Source organism: Hylaeus volcanicus, chromosome 2, assembly GCF_026283585.1.
Source record: "Hylaeus volcanicus isolate JK05 chromosome 2, UHH_iyHylVolc1.0_haploid, whole genome shotgun sequence".
Taxonomy (NCBI): domain Eukaryota; kingdom Metazoa; phylum Arthropoda; class Insecta; order Hymenoptera; family Colletidae; genus Hylaeus; species Hylaeus volcanicus.
In genome coordinates this window covers 5259396-5276113 of record NC_071977.1, presented here as the reverse complement: position 1 = coordinate 5276113, position 16718 = coordinate 5259396, and the positions used below count along the sequence as shown (strand labels likewise).

Here is a 16718-nt window from a genome sequence, read left to right as displayed (position 1 = left end):
AAAATGCTCAGATCTAGTCTCGACACAAGTACATTCTTTTGTTCTTAATTTTTGTTTACAACAAAATTTACAAATTCGGTTACATCGTGGAAAATCGCGGAGTCCGGATAAGCTGAATTTTATATAATCTTCAGGGTAAAGCTGAGGCGCTGCGCATGAAGAAGAAGCTCGAGGCTGACATCAACGAACTGGAGATCGCTCTGGATCACGCGAACAAGGCAAACGCCGAGGCTCAAAAGAACATCAAGAGATACCAACAGCAACTGAAGGACGTGCAGACCGCGCTCGAAGAAGAACAACGAGCACGCGACGAGGCCAGGGAACTCCTCGGAATCTCCGAACGTCGTGCCAACGCTCTACAGAACGAACTCGAAGAGAGCCGCACTCTTCTCGAACAAGCTGACCGCGGACGTCGCCAAGCGGAACAAGAACTGGCTGACTGCCACGAACAACTGAACGAACTTGGTGCACAGAACGCTTCTATATCCGCTGCCAAGAGGAAACTCGAGGCTGAACTCCAGACCCTCCACGTGAGTATTATTGTTCTGAATCTCGTCGATCGATTCATGAAATTGTTTGCTAAAGAAAGTAGGAAAACGCTCGAGCAACGGGATTATGTTCGTTCGTAATGTAACGTTAACACGTTAAACGTCAAGCTTCCGTTTTCGGTATACTCGACTATTACAAATAGAGAGAACCGCGGATGAACTATAAACAAGATTATAAGAAAATTAAGAATCAAGAACTGGAGAATTAAGAACATTTTACTATAAGAAGTTATGTCTGGGTTAGGTTTAAGGACCAGATGTGCGTTTAATTCTTTTACTATAAAATGTTACTTTAGCTGGGAGCTGCAATTATGATATTTTTTTAAATAAAAAATCTCTTACGAATGTTCTAATATGATTATTATTTTGAAAAACATATATTTGTGGTAACTTATTTTATATACAGGGTGTCCCAGCATCGGTGGTACAACCAAGGTGGGGGTGATTCTACATAAATAAAACAAATCGAAAATAAAGAATAAAATTTGTTCATTTGAAATTTCGTTCTCGAGAAAATCGGTTTTGAATATTCAGCGAGCACGCGTACACGTGACTATGGTTTAGATGGATGGATCCCGATACAAGTCATACGTATGTTTATACATATGACACTTATAAGTAGTACTCGTATCATTAGTATCAAGATGATGTGCTGTATCACTCATTTCTGTCTACGGATTTAGAGTGAATTTAAAGTCTGTATCGAGATCCATCCATCTAGCCGATAGTTGAGTATACCCGTACTCGCGTAATATTCAAAATCGATTTTCTCAAGAACGAAACCTCAAATAAAAAAATTTCATTCCTTATTTTCGATTTGTTTTTTCGCGTAGAATCACCTTCTTCTCGGTTGTACCGCCGATGCTGGGACACCCTGTATAATATGATTGCCGAAGAAAAATAAATGAAAACTGAAAAATAATAAAAACAACCATATATTTCTCAGTTGGACGCACATGTGCGTCGTCCGCAGCGAAAGTGTTAATATAGAAAAAAAAATATCCTATCGTTTCTTGCGAACAATCGATATATTCTACTACGTCGAAGAAATTGCTTGAAAGCTACGAATTTGTAATAAAATCTGTACAAAATGATTGTTTTCAGTCTGACCTGGATGAACTTTTGAACGAAGCCAAGAACTCCGAGGAGAAGGCGAAGAAGGCGATGGTCGACGCAGCTAGATTGGCCGACGAACTCCGAGCCGAACAAGATCACGCTCAGACCCAAGAGAAACTGCGCAAGGCTCTCGAGACTCAAATCAAGGAACTCCAGGTGCGTCTGGACGAGGCCGAAGCAAACGCCCTGAAGGGAGGCAAGAAGGCTATTCAGAAACTCGAGCAACGCGTCCGCGAGCTGGAGAACGAATTGGATGGAGAACAAAGGAGACATGCCGATGCTCAGAAGAACCTCCGCAAGTCCGAACGCCGCATCAAGGAATTAAGCTTCCAGGTATGAACTGATTTGTTACGTTTCTTTAGCGCGATACTTCCATTATAGAGTAGAAACTATTCACGGGACGGTGTTGCATAGACGCGTCGATAAAGCGTATTTTACGTGACGACACGCCCTCGGTAATAATCTTTCGGTGAAACTTTACTTTGGCGGACCTAAAATTTGTAACTTTTGTTTACATAAGCCTGTAGATTTCGGCGAGTGGAATCCAAAAATGCTAATCTTTCGGTGAAACTTTACTTTGGCGGACCTAAAATTTGTAATTTTTGTTCACACAAGCCTGTAGATTTCGGCGAGTGGAATCCAAAAATGCTAGTTTCAACAAAGTTAGTTTTGTACCGTATTTGTCAGGGAATTCAGAAATTGAATTCGTACTCTAGGAATTCGTCCTCCCCGAGAAAATAGGCCCAAACCAATTCTGTTAATTCGAAATATAGCAGTTTTCGGAAATAAGCATAACAATATAAAAGTAGTACATAATATAGTCCGCCACCACCGAGTGGTAGACCCATATAAAATTTTGCACGAACATATAAACATTCACAGAGATTATAGCCGACACGCTTCTGCGATGACAGACCGTAAATATCTTCTAGGTTGTCTTTGTAAAAATTGCGAAGAACCGCACAGTTTCGCACAGTTGTATAAAAAATCTACGTTAATATATTAGGTTGTAATATAGTGATAATAACTATTTTTATGAATTTTAGGCGGACGAAGACCGCAAGAACCACGAGCGCATGCAAGATCTTGTCGACAAACTCCAGCAGAAGATCAAGACGTACAAGAGACAAATCGAGGAGGCCGAAGAGATCGCTGCCCTGAATCTCGCCAAATTCCGTAAAGCGCAACAAGAGCTCGAGGAGGCAGAAGAAAGGGCGGATCTTGCCGAACAAGCGATCACCAAGTTCCGCACCAAGGGACGTGGAGGAAGCGCCGCGCGCGGACTGAGCCCAGCGGTAAGTTTAATTGCCGGATCATTTTTGTTAACTTAACGTCCATCCGTCAGAGTTTCTTCTTTTGTCGCTGGAATCTTCAGTTCGTTCCATAGTAACGAATATCTGGAGTACCGACGTATAGAAACTGAAAAACAGGGACAAATATGGAACAGAGGGAAACCCCTATCTTCGATAATTAGAATCTCTTTGGAATATTCATACAGTAGGTGTAGAAAGTATTCGTGCATCGATCAATTTCCAAAAAAAAACTATGTACAATTGTAATTTATTAACGTTTTTTTTTTTTTATAAATAATGATATTCTACATATTCTTGGAAATGTCTAGAATAGATAGATTACAAAAAGAAAAAAAAATAGTTATTTATGTAAGTTGCGAAATTAACAAGAAACAAACAATTAATCGATAGAAATGTTGAAGCAATAAGTATTCGCACAACCGTTTAATTTTTAAAATTTGATTAAAAACAACAGAAATTGACATTAATTTACAAGTATATAATAATTCCTTCGTGGGATTTTCTCTTGATTTTATAATTATTGTAACTCTTCCAATCGTTAAATTAACTAAATTATTAGTTAGAAGTTAATAAGAAGTGGGATCTTTTTCCATTTCTCTATTAGAGCCATTTTTTAAAAGTACTTTGCTGCAAATTTGATGTTTTCTAATTCGTGTGGAGCCATAAACTAACGCGTTTATGTTGTATACTCTACTCTAAATGGTTCGTCATAAGAATCGTACAAATATTAGGTGGACTGGAACGTAATGTCGTTTTTGCAATTTTAAATACTTATTTAACGATCATTAGCTCGTTCATTTATCGATTTGGCTTTCAAAATTTGCACACTAATAAATATCCACAGTCCACTCGAAACGCTGTTGACAACGAGAGCGATTACATAATTCATTGAAAATAGAAATTTATTAAAAATTTGTTTGAATTTAATATAAAGGAAACGACGTTACGTTTAATTTTTTTTTTTTGTTAATTTCACAAATTACATTAACTAGTAAATATTGTTTGGGCTATATCTATTCTAGAGATTTCCGAGAGTATGTAAGATATAATTGATTATAAAAAGAGAAGTTAAGAAGCTATTGTACAATTTCACGCAAAAGTTTTTTGGGAAATTGATCGGTGTACAAATACATTCTACGCCCACTGTAATAACAAAGCGACGATTAAATATTTCCCCTGAAAGTAGAGTTGCAAATGGTTGACAATGAAGGCACGGAATTAATTTCCGTGTACAAGGGGTATTAGCCAGGATCTCTAATTCTACTATCTCTATTTCCCTGTGTAGCCGCAGAAGGCCCGCAAGGCGCCCTCCGCAATGGAGTAAAGAACATCGCGCCGGTCCATGTAAGTTCGTGCTCGTTCAAGAAGCACGTGTGTGTGTCAAAACAAAACAGAGCACAACAACAACGAAAACAATTTTCTCTGAACAGACTTGTTGCGCACCCCCTATCCGCCGTTCGTCAACGTCTCATTCTAGAACCTGTGTGACAAGTTGATAACACTTCTAGAGGCGCAGCTTACGAATAAGAAGCTTGCTCCTCGTCATTGATTAACGTTGTGTATCACCTATCCCCAACGAAAGACAAAAGTTGACAAACAGATCCCTCTGTATAGAATTTAGAACGGTTACTGCTTGATTAGCGACTAGTTAGCTACGCGCGCAGACCTGTATACGCGTATTGTTTTTATTTGAACAGCGTCAAAACAGACTAGTTCGATTAATAAATATAACGATCTCTGTCGACTGTTTTCTTTGTACAATTCGATCCGTCGTACTTACTAAATATACGTTTTGTTTTCTTTTTCGTCAAACTAAACAAACAAGATGTACCTTCGTGAAATACGGAAGAGAGGTATCAAGACCCTCGAATCATCGTTTCCCATTGTTGTATTTTAAGCAAAAGACCGAACCACCTGCGTTGAATACGCAAACAGAGACACAGAGAACGTGTCGCTCAATTCCCCGATACTTATTTTTCTATCTGTGAAGAAACGTCACTTTCAGCCGCGCAGAGATTAACATAGTACCATAGTCGAAATGTAAAATTTTATGGTGTTTAACAAAAGTAAGCGTTGAATATGTCAAAGTCCGGTCCACGAGAATACTCGACACGCACACTGTTTGCTATAGAAACAGCAACATTACTTGCAAGTTTTTCGAAGAAATATTCCGGCCCCGACATTCGATCCCGATCGAAAGTGAGATAGATAAAGTAACAGATGTAAATTTGTTTTTCAGCCACACCGACCTGCGTTCAAACCCCAATTGGATGGTTCCGCATTCCCGCCACGCTTCGACCTGCAGCCCGATGGTGAACTGTAAAGATCGATGCGACCAACTTACCCGCTAGAGACTCGATCGCAATAGCTTGACAAAACGAAAGGATTAATCGCAACGACGCGAACTTTCATCGTGGCATCTCGCCAAATATCTCACCCCGTTCATATTTCACACCTACACACACCGACACACCGACCGTACAATGGTACACTCACGATCTTTACTTTCATCGACACGAGAATGTCCGTGCTTGGTCACCTTTGCCAGTTTCGTTGATGTGAAAAAAAGGAGAAAGGAAAAAAGTAAACGAGATGTAAGAGAAGGTTTTTAACACGTTTCGAGCATTGGGATATATTCGACTGTTTCGGGAATGGATCAGGAGAAACATGGGGAGGGGAGTAATTAACAATCTTCACCACTCGCGCGCTGAGGGTCGAGGGAAAGAGAGAGTGAAAGAGTGAGAGTGGGAGAGAGCAAGAGAGAAAGCGAGAGAAAGGAGAGTTGCGAGCGGTCGAGATGAGAGGCGATAAGAACCAATAAAGAAAATTTTAATGTTTTGTCACGAATACGTAGAAGAAAGGTAAATATGTGCATGTACTGGCATCACGCGCGAATCAAGCGGACGAATCGATACTCGTATATAAGAATATTCACTACAAAAAAAAAAAAAAAGAAGTAACAAAATAAAAAAAAAAGAACAACGAGATTACACGTTATGAGAAGACAAGCAACGAACACGAATTTAACGCTAGTCGCGGATTTGCACGGCGGCGCGCATATTATACATGTCATCCAAATGATAATCCTATCCTATAAACTTAATTGTAATTTATAAAGAGAGCCGAAATATGTATTTATTAAAGTAAATAAGCAATAAATAAAGTTAAGAAGTAAATTTAGCATTCGTTCTTCCGCTAGGTCTACCCACTTTTTACCTAATATATAAAAATATATTAACGTTGATACGTAATTTATACGAATGAATTTTTTCTGAAAACTAATTATATTCCTGCTAATCTAATCTCACTTTACACTTTGCAATTTACACTTTTGCGCTTTTGCACATTTACACTTTTTTTTTTTTTATTCTTTTTATGTAAAACAAAGATGATTTAATATTTTCATTTTTTTTACATATCAACGAAGATACACAAAGACATAATTATGCTGTACACGAAATACAAGACAAATTGTTTGTAAGAAACCTATGATTTTATTAAATATCGCAAATTTTTGTTCGTGTACTTATTTATATGCATTCTTCAGAGGCATTATTTGAAACAATTGACAATATCATTAGATGTTATGGACTTAACTTAATTCCACGAAACAGTTCAAAACATACTAAAGTATGGAGTAGGATATTCGTGGAATTAGTGGATATTAATGAGTTAAGAAGTACATTATACATAATCAATTTCCTTAAAGTACCTACAGTTACTAAGAAATTTCAATGGTTGCATCAATCATGCAGCTAATTACACGCTATCCTACGATCTATCTGTAATTTTTCTTCGGCTCTCTCCGCAACAGCTGTTGAAACTGGCCTTTCACGAGTTCCCATTGCGACCACTTGTCTGTGTTGATTTTGAATTCTTTAAGAGTTTCTTCTAACGCATTGGCGACAAGCGGCAAGTAAGAGTGGTCCACGGTCGGTAATAAATGATGAAGACAATGTAAGCCAAAATTGGTCAGTACAAGAAAATTGAAATCGTCGATTATTTTTCGTTCTCGCACTGCGTCCACTTCCAGTAAACCCCAATCGAGATCGTCCCTAGAAAATAGGAAAGATTTTCTTTCAAGTATCGTTTCTGTCCAAAATCTAATTACCATGGAAAGGATTACCATGAAAGGATACGATTTATTCAGATAAAAAGAAAAGAATATCAGGTACTCGATATGAATTCGTATGTCCAAGGCCGATGGGTAGACTGTGGATATATTTATGCATTTATGGCAAACGAAAATATGGGGAGATCTATGAAAATGTGCACAAATACAAAAATATATAAAATATCAGCAATAATATACGTGTTACAGTATTTAGAAGATAGGACGTATTTTCACTTAAGTTTCAATTTTTTCCGTTTCATTAAAGATTAATTTAGAACTTAATCATATTTATTTATTTTGATTAATAAGAATATACATTTAATTGTATTAAGATTAATCTTTAAGTATATATATATATATTATATTATATTGTATTATATATTATACATATGATCTAAACTTAGATAAAAAATTCAGGCAATTAAAACAAATAAAAATGACATAATTCTGAATTAATGTTCAACGAAACGGGTCATTTTTTCATAGTTATTCTCTTTCTGAATCGAAACGAGCCCGAGTTAGATAGTATACAAAAGACTGAATTGTGCCTGGATCGAAAATGTACTGTAATCTAAAATTAAGAATTAGAATTTGATCATGTTCCAGTTATGATATCTTTATATGAACGAACCTGTATACATCGCCATCGTGAAAAATGTCAGGATGATGGTGGGCGGCATTAAAACCAATCATGGCGAATAGAAAGCCACCTATCATGAGATCCAATGCCCAGAATTTCAAACCGATCAGAACACTTGGCGCGAAGTAACACATCAAAGTGGGGAGGACGAACGGCACCGCGTCGCGAAATTCGAATTTGCGATATTCGTAGAATACGGAATAATACCTGAAACAAACGGAGATGGACTATTACTTATGAGTTATATATATATATCCACCCTGTATACTAAATTAAAAATAACTATTAATAAATTATATATATATATTTTATATATATATAATTTATTAATAGTCATATATATATCATCATATATTTATTAATAGTTATATATATAATTTATTAATAGTTATTTTTAATTTAGTATACAGGGTGGATCACTAACTATTGACACCTAGAATAACTTGGCTGGTATCGGTGGTAGGGAAAAATGCACTAGGCCAAAAATATTTAGTATCGAGGGTCTGATCATCCGATGTTACTAATTTTTTTTTCATAGGTAGAAAACCGCTGAAAATACGATCGTGATAGGATGTAATCGCAAAAAAATTTGCACAACATTTTCACAACTCTGAAACATTTGATTACAATCGTGATCGTAATTACGATTACAATATGTTCCTTTGTACGAGTACTTACCCCTCGCAAGTCAATCAGTCCGAAGAATACTTTTGTAAATAATAACAGTAATAAAAAATCATATAAACACCTTTTAACTAAATTGACGATGAAGGTTGTAGACCAAATGAGAGGGCTCCAAAATTGACTGAAAAAAGATTGAAGCTTGGACTTCGTTTTATCTGGAAGCCATTGGAGGAATGGTTCGGCAACATAAATTTCGTAATCCCAAAGAGTATTGGGATACGTGTGATGGCTCATTACGTGGGTTATGCGCCATTCCTTCGACGACATTGCGCTCAGGTCGAAATAATACATTCGAAATGTGTTCCGCATGTGAAAATAATTGTGTGCGGCAATCGTTGTCCATCCAAGAAAAACTCCTGGAAATACGAGAGATTCGATTACATGTCCATCATTTATGACGAAAACTTGTTAATGTAGAGTTGCACTGTTTTAAGGACAATTTTTCCAAGATAATTATTTTATATTAAAATTATCAATTATATTAAAATTAATTATATAAAATATATGAAAATATATTAATTAAATTATATTGAAATTTATATTAAAATCATCAATTTCATTCTTAATAGAATGCTATATTTTTAACCGACTTCGAAAAGGAGGAGAATATAGAATATAGAATATAGAATATAGAATTGTAGAATTATAGAATTATAATTAATATTAGTATTTTTCTAATCAAATTTAATAATAACATTCAATACTGACCAGCGGCAATGAGTGCTAAATAAGATTGTGTTATCACTGCAATAAGACTCAGTAGAATAGCAGAAGACGCGAGAAAATCAGCAGTCAGGTTAGATCTCTTCGAGGGTCGATGAAAATCGACGTCCTTTAGCGCTTCCAGCGCGCGTTTCTTGAATGTCATGTAAAACCCATTCGGTTCGAATGTTAATGGCACCGATCGTGGAACAATTGCGTCCCTTATGTAATACTTGGGCAGAATATTTGCAGCCTTGTCGGTTAAATGATGCGACTGCGAAGAAAAACATGTTTAGAAGCATTTGAAAATTAAAATGTCTAAATTAAATACGATAAAATAAGCAAGTAAATATTTCTGAATTATCTTAAACTAGTCGTTATCTATATCTACGTGTTATATGTAAAATATAAAAAAGAAAAAAATATGTGGAGCTATCCTCCATTCCCCTACTTAATAGTAGTATGTAGACAAAATTCGCGTTGCTTTCGATTTTATGGTTTTCTTCTCCCAAAAATTTTAATAATTATACTAACAACTAAAAATCACCCCTCTAATCGGGAATCCCGTTTAAATACAAAATAGTTACCTCGAAAAGTTCCGTAATATCAGTGCCTTTGGTGAGTGTAATCCATTCCTCTCCTCCTGGATGATGCTTGGAGAAACCTTCGAGATCATATAAACCATTCCTGACCCTCCACAGACCTTCCGCCCCATCTACCCTCTTTCTCTCTTCGATGAAAGAGTACGGCGTTTTGAATCCGCCATTTCTAGCCACAAATGATTTCAGTCCAGGTATCGAACTTCCGTTTTTTTCCATAGTGCTGTAATTAATTCTCCTATTAATTATCGTACACGGTTAGACAAAAGAGTGTTTGATTTGTGTAACTTATCTATCACCTATTTTTCTATTACAAATAAATGTCAAGAAATGTCACCGTTATCATTTTTTATCGAACGAGTAGGCAGAGTCTGGCTCTCCATGAAGTTGATTGATTCGACAATAACCTGACAATATATTTAACAAACGTTTCAGAAATGCTACGAGTGAAACTTGTCATTTTTTCGTTCGACGCTTCGTTTTCGAGAAAATCGAGTTTGAAAAAGTCGAGGTTGAAAGTAGGTTTAGATATGTATTGTAAATAAGGGATGTTAATGTATGGATAATCCACTCGTTGACTTATTGACATTTCTAACGTTAATTACATAACATTGTTGAATAAATTGTTCAAAATTGCTGTTCTTATCGACGCGTACATATCATTGCTCGCCGTATTAGTGAGTCATGAACTGACGCCACTGAACTCCGACACTTCGTTACGTTAAAAACATTTATTATTATTTTTTCCTTCAGATGAAAAGAACTCTTGTTTTGCGATTTGAGAATTGTCATAAGACATATGTTTTCAGCCCGTCAAATAAATATATTTATGTACCATAAATGATATATATGGGGCGGAACGTGTTTACGCGTTAATTGTCAATTACACGATACCGCGTGATGCGAATATCTCAGCAAACAACCGATCACGCGTTATCGCATTATTGTTTGTTGCTTATATTAGCCAGTGCGAGCAGTGGCGGTGTTCGGAAAGGTGACGTCGCGACGATTTTGTTTAATTATTCGTTGATGAAAGAAAAATTTGGCCATCACGCGAAATTCTAATTATTCTTAATTTATTCATCCAATTTTATTCTGTTTAGCACGTATTCATTTTATATAACAAACAAGATTATCGACATTCGCAGAGTCCCGGTAAATTTTGCATGGATAAAAAAATAAACAGCTTCGTTTTCCTTGATTATTTTTCTATTATTGCAAACGGCAAATAAAGTTTTGTGTTTAACGTCGAGCACATACCTCATCGCGCGTAACCGTTTCGATGGCGTTTGATCATTAAACGAGGATACACAAGGAGTAGCACTAAATAATACCGAACATTACCGTATCGACGAACAAACTACGTCTAGCGAAGCAGCGTGGCGGGAAATGATGCTGTCACTGTATATAGTTACACATATATATGCATGTTAATGATAATAAAATGGCTGGAATCTGAGCAAATGCGCACTATGACCCCGGAACGATAACGCTTACAAGAAATTAAGTTGTACGTTGATACGGAAACATGCAGGATCGTGTAAACTATAATAAGTTCATACGTATCATACACATGTATTGGAAAGTTCCATCTTTTTTATCGAGATGAGAATGTGCCGACGATTGAAATAGTCTATCTTTATGGTGCTATTATCGTACGCGCGAAATAAAAATAGGTTTACTTTAAGAATTTTTATTTTATATACCAAATGCTTTCATACATATTACTGGATACGTTAAACAAACAAATACAATTTATTTTGTTTATTTTTGATCATTTTTTTCATTGATAATAACCACGTGAAATTTGTTCTTTCTTTTCCACGATTGACCATAACTTAATATCAGATCATTCGAAAGCAACAAATCAAAAATATTAATATATAGTTTTCTCGTAGAGTCCGTACTTACATTGTGATTGTTCGGTAATATTAAACATTACTTTTAAATGATTAACATTCAAGAAGTGACAAAAAAATAAATAAATAAATATACATGTCGAATTGAGTAACCTCCTCCTTTTCGAGGTCGGTTAAAAAAAAAATATGTTCAAACGTCCGCCATTTTGTTTTTGTTTTAAATCAGAAGTTTCCGATTCTAGTACGGACGAGTAATTAAAAAACTATATTTATTAATTTATTTGATTTTGTCCTATCGGATGAACCAATGTCAAGTAAACGTGACAGTCATGGAAAGAAGGATAAATTTTCCGTAGATGTATCAATCAAACTTCGATATTCATATGAAATTGTTGGAATAATATTATTTAGTTAATGCAAAAATATATTACACTGTCTGTCAGGCCTGGCAGACTCAAATAGTTTCGCGGGCCACTTCGATGACGCGTAACGATACAGCGGGCCGCACTTCAGGTAAACATACAAGTTAAAAAATAACGTTAACATTAGGTTAAAAAATATAATACATGTACAAAATACCGCTCGACGTCATTCTCCTCTTCTCTATTATTAAGAGAAAAAATTGTGTGGATTGTTTCTTTATTCGTTTGTTAGATAACTGTATTCAAATTACGAATGAACGTTACTGATGGTTGCCTATTGAAACCGATTTATTCAGTAACATTTTGCGATCAGATATAAAAGTTACGAGTTACGACAAGAGATGAAAGTTTCGATAGAAATTAAAAATCACCCGGCGGCCCGCAAAATTTAACCTGTCGCCAAAAATCGATAGGTCTTTAACTACAGGGTGTCCACGCTAAAGTATGACAGACGCAATGTTTCAATAACTATCGATGATACGAAAGAATTTGTGTACGTGTAAATTGCAGAATAAAATGGGCTTTATATTGTGGCGTAAACGAAATTTTGTTTATATCATCAATTTAACACGTTGACTATTCGACTATTCGTCGGCAAACGAATATTCTTGAAAATTTCTGCCAAGATTAAATATTATTTAGACTATCGGAGTCGAGGTAACGAAACATTTATCGTGGTATTTAGTTTTGTAATTACATCAAAATTCAAGAACTTCATTTGGATTCATCTCCTGTGACGTCTAACTTTCAGAATGAATCTTTCTAGTTCTTGAGTGAAAAACACTGTCACCCATATATATGGGTGACATGGCGATCAACGTGTTAAATGGTAAATGGTAAATAAAAGTGTTTTCATGAGTACTAAATTGTATTTCCGTTATACTAAAATTTAAAGCATTGTAATTAATAATAAATAAAACTTTTTGTAAAATTGTCTTACACCTGTGTAATTAGATTCTCGATGTTGGCCTAGAATGCGATTTATTATTTATTGGATGAACTTCACTTTTTCGACACTTAACTCTCAATCATTGTTTTTTTTTTACAACGTTTAAGCTCCTCGTGGAAAATTTTTGGACAAACTAAATTTACGCTGCCACCGTATGGCGTTTTTATATTTCGTATTACCTTTATATCTCCTCGATAACATTACAACGGATATAAGAGGTCAGAGTTCTTATTTGATCCGAATAATGTAGCAGTCAATTGATTTCCGATCAAAACGTATTCATATAAGAACTCGAATGGTATGTAAATTGAACGACTAAATGCTTTTAATCTTTTAATTCGCCGTTAACGGTATCTACGGTCCTTGATGATTGCGTACATGTAATAGAAAGCGATGCAGAAGTGTAATTCATACTCATTTGTCAAGTATCTATTATCTTATATATTAAATGATTACACTAGTTTACAGCCAAAATGTACATTCAATGCCACAAACTTTTTCTTATGTATTTTGGCCTGCTAAGCTCGAAAATCACAATGAAAAATTTATCTATGGATAAGTTTTTTTTATATAAATTTTTGTTCTGTTTTTCGATTTTTGTCTGATATACCTTCACATTTCAGGCCATATTTCGAGTTAGAAACGTCCGATTTAGTCGCGCAAGATACCATATTAAAGGTAATCGAATTTCTAACAATTGTTTCTAACATTGTTTTCCAATCGGTTCAATAGTTTAAGCGTTACGAGCCAACATATATGAGAAACTTTGATTTCTTCGGCTAAAATAGAACGCAAAAATGTCTTCCATCGCCATGCAAAAATAGTTACTGTCAAATTGTGTCCAGTTTTTTTATTGTTTGCGTATAGATCGCACTTTCGCGTAGAAAACAAGCTTTTGTTGAATAAAATCTATGGATAAGTACCGAAGTTAGGAACAATCGAGTAAAGGTACAAGAATTCCAATTTTACTCTGTTTTTGTATTTTTCCCCTATTCGTTATCCGTCAAAGTATCGAAACTAACGAATTTCATCGCAAACGTTATTTTTTCCGTTGCAATATCGACTACCAGAGCGACAATTCTACAGTATTACATCATTTGCCATTATGATAATTATAGACTAATACATACCGTTGGATTCAGAATAAAAAGTCGCTTTAATCGATCCAGAAATAAATCAAAATTTTTACAAATTTCGAGGAGGAAGGGTGGTGATTGTTGAAAAAAAGATTTTCTTTTGAAAATTTTTTAATACTGTTTTATAGGCCTCTATAAATAGTCCAATGTTTATTTGAACATTTTTTCGATATCTCTTATCACTTTCGAGTTATAAGCGCGTAAGTAAATGGGGGCGGATCGGACAAAAGAGGTAGTTTCTCCCTTGAAACGCAAAAGTGACACGAAATGAAGATGGTATGATTCATAGGAAGGTCACGCAAAACAAATGTACAAAGTTGCATCGAAATCGGGGTGTAACACTGACCGGTGTTTCCTTGTACTTATATTTACAATCGTATTGGATCGGTCCCGGCGCTGTTTATTAAATAAGATAATTCAATTACATGTAACAGTTAAAAAAATCGCGAAACGCAGTAATTATCGTCAGTGCGGTTGATTTCAAATCGTTTTCATCATACTTCCAGTAAAAGAGCGCGTGGCATTCGATTGCATGTTATTTAAATCTGTCGCACAAACATCTTTCAACATCATTTCTCGGGGATCTTTCGCGTAGTTCTATTTTTGTTTACGCGAAAGCTTCAACTGTTACTAAAGATTTGCGTACTTAACCCCCTTGCCGTAATTTCACGAGTCGGTCTCGTGATGAAGATTTTCACCCGAACATGAATATCACGTGCCAGGCTCGTAAACAAATAGTCGGGACAAACATAAACATCAGTTTCCGAACCCGAGTGTCGTCGAGCTAAATGGTTACGGGAAGGGGTTAATATTTGAGGTCGCACACGTCAAATTGTAACAACCAACCGCTATATCAAATGCCCAAACCTTTTCAAATACACGTTATCATGAAGGATACCACAACCATTAATAATGCAACAACGAAATTGTAATTTCTGTCGCAACTGGAAGCTGTGCAAGTTCAAAGAAGACTTTAGAAGAAGGCTACCAGTGTTTGATAGTCTGATGGTAGGAATTATGGAGCAGAGGTTTCTGGGTGGAAAGAGAGGGCAGAGTTACAAGAGATACAAACAAAATATACAGGGTGATGACACATATGTGGGACACTATTTCAGGATCAAGTTTTTGAGATATGACTGATACATCGTTGTTGAGATATAAGCTTGAATATAAGGTTGAAATTTACAGGTGGACTTTGTTGAAATGGAATTCAGGATAGGACAGATGCTTGGTTCTTATACGCCAATAAGCCAGATCGATTTGGCTTGGTTTTGCGTGATACTCCTTTCTCGGTCTTCCAGGTTGGCCGGTCCTTGTAATTCCGGGCCTGCCAGACACTTTTTGTGAGTTACTGGATACAGGTGTATCATCAATGGCTTCTTCATTTTCCTCTTCTTGATTATTTTCTGCAGATTTTTCGTTGTTTTCATCTTCTTGTGTTGAAGTAAACGTTCAATAGGTTGAATTTGGTATACGGCGTGTTAAATATCAAACGGTTAATCTGTGTCGATTAGTTACAAAAACCAAGCATCTGTCCTATCCCGAATTCCAGTTCAACAAGTCTGTTACCATTTTGCGATCTGAGGCTTCGTTGTTGAGATATAAGCGGTTGAAATTTACAAGCGGACTTCCGGCGCGGGTTGTTTAAACTTTAAATCCCTGTCAGCTGAACGTGCGGTCGCACATGGACGCACTCATACGCGAGAAAGACACACCGATGCACACTCATTTGTTTCATTCTTCCGACGCTACGACACAGTCGTTCGTTTCGCGAAAAACCTGGCCAAAATTCTCAATTTTTGAAGTACGCGAAATCAGTAAACTGCCACAGTGTATTTATTATATATGTAACAATGCAACAAAAACCATTTGTGTTCTTCAAATATAATGATTATTTTCTAAGATATAGCTCTTCAAAGTTGACGATTTTTCTCGTCCCCTTAATTTTCACATTTTGTAATCTTATTCGATAATATATTCCTTATGGCTCATTTTTTTTTGTAATAAATATATGTTATTTAGATTAATTTTCTACTATAGAGATGAAGAATACGTTTGCTTTTACCTACATACTTTTTATTTTAATTATTTGTACTGGTACGAAGACTTGATCTTGAAAAAGTGTCCCACATATTTGTTAACACCCTGTATATCGTTATATTGCTGTGGTTTCAACGATACCTAATATTTCACTTACATTTACACTAAAAAATACCAACACCAATGACAAATTATTCCTATATCTTCTGTTTCATAGCTCAACAAAACGTTTGGGAATCGATACATGTCGACGTTAGTAAGTATTATGGGAACCAGAAAGTAATGCCGTTATCTTCTACATTAAATTCATTCAAATAAATTTATAACAAGTTTTTATTTTTAATCAATTATGTAATCGCTCTCGTTATCAACAACCTTTTGTTATCTAGTGTGCAAATTTTCAATATCTGATCGATAAAAATCAACTGGTATACAATGAGCTGATATATATTATGATAAACAAGTATTGACATTCACAGGTCACATTCACAAATCAACTGGTATGCAATAAGCTGATATATATTATGATAAACAAGTATTGACATTCACAGAAACGACATTACTTTCTGGTCCCCCTAATAATATTTACAGTCATA

The 16718-nt window shown here is 35.6% G+C and overlaps 2 protein-coding genes across 12 annotated transcripts in view; one reads left to right on the top strand and one right to left on the bottom strand.

Moving 5' to 3' along the window:
* LOC128872399 (myosin heavy chain, muscle) overlaps positions 1-5933 on the top strand; it is a 73059-nt gene extending 67126 nt beyond the window's left edge. For 10 of the 11 annotated variants that reach the window (XM_054115042.1, XM_054115038.1, XM_054115041.1 and 7 more), the window contains 4 exons: positions 135-530; positions 1653-1997; positions 2711-2959; positions 5217-5933. In XM_054115042.1, coding sequence (XP_053971017.1) covers positions 135-530; positions 1653-1997; positions 2711-2959; positions 5217-5300 — 1074 coding nt within the window. In that variant the 3' untranslated portion in view covers positions 5301-5933. Of the gene's footprint in view, positions 1-134; positions 531-1652; positions 1998-2710; positions 2960-4262; positions 4322-5216 lie in introns of all 11 variants that reach the window. The other variant, XM_054115043.1, reaches the window with a different exon arrangement.
* On the bottom strand, positions 5434-11136 carry LOC128872401 (cytochrome b5-related protein-like). Its single transcript, XM_054115045.1, has 6 exons — positions 10977-11136; positions 9705-9939; positions 9124-9391; positions 8480-8771; positions 7723-7938; positions 5434-7032 (listed from the first exon to the last, which is right to left on the bottom strand). The coding sequence occupies exons 1-6, from the start codon at positions 10979-10981 to the stop codon at positions 6756-6758; spliced, it is 1293 nt and encodes a 430-aa protein (XP_053971020.1). The 5' UTR covers positions 10982-11136; the 3' UTR covers positions 5434-6755.
* Positions 11137-16718: the final 5582 nt, after the last annotated feature.

Coding starts and splice junctions, on each gene's coding strand:
- LOC128872401 (XM_054115045.1), bottom strand. Junction 9,392..9,704: donor ATATTACGGAACTTTTCGAG/GTAACTATTTTG, acceptor TTTTCTTCGCAG/TCGCATCATTTAACCGACAA. Junction 8,772..9,123: donor TTTAGCACTCATTGCCGCTG/GTCAGTATTGAA, acceptor TCGTATTTCCAG/GAGTTTTTCTTGGATGGACA.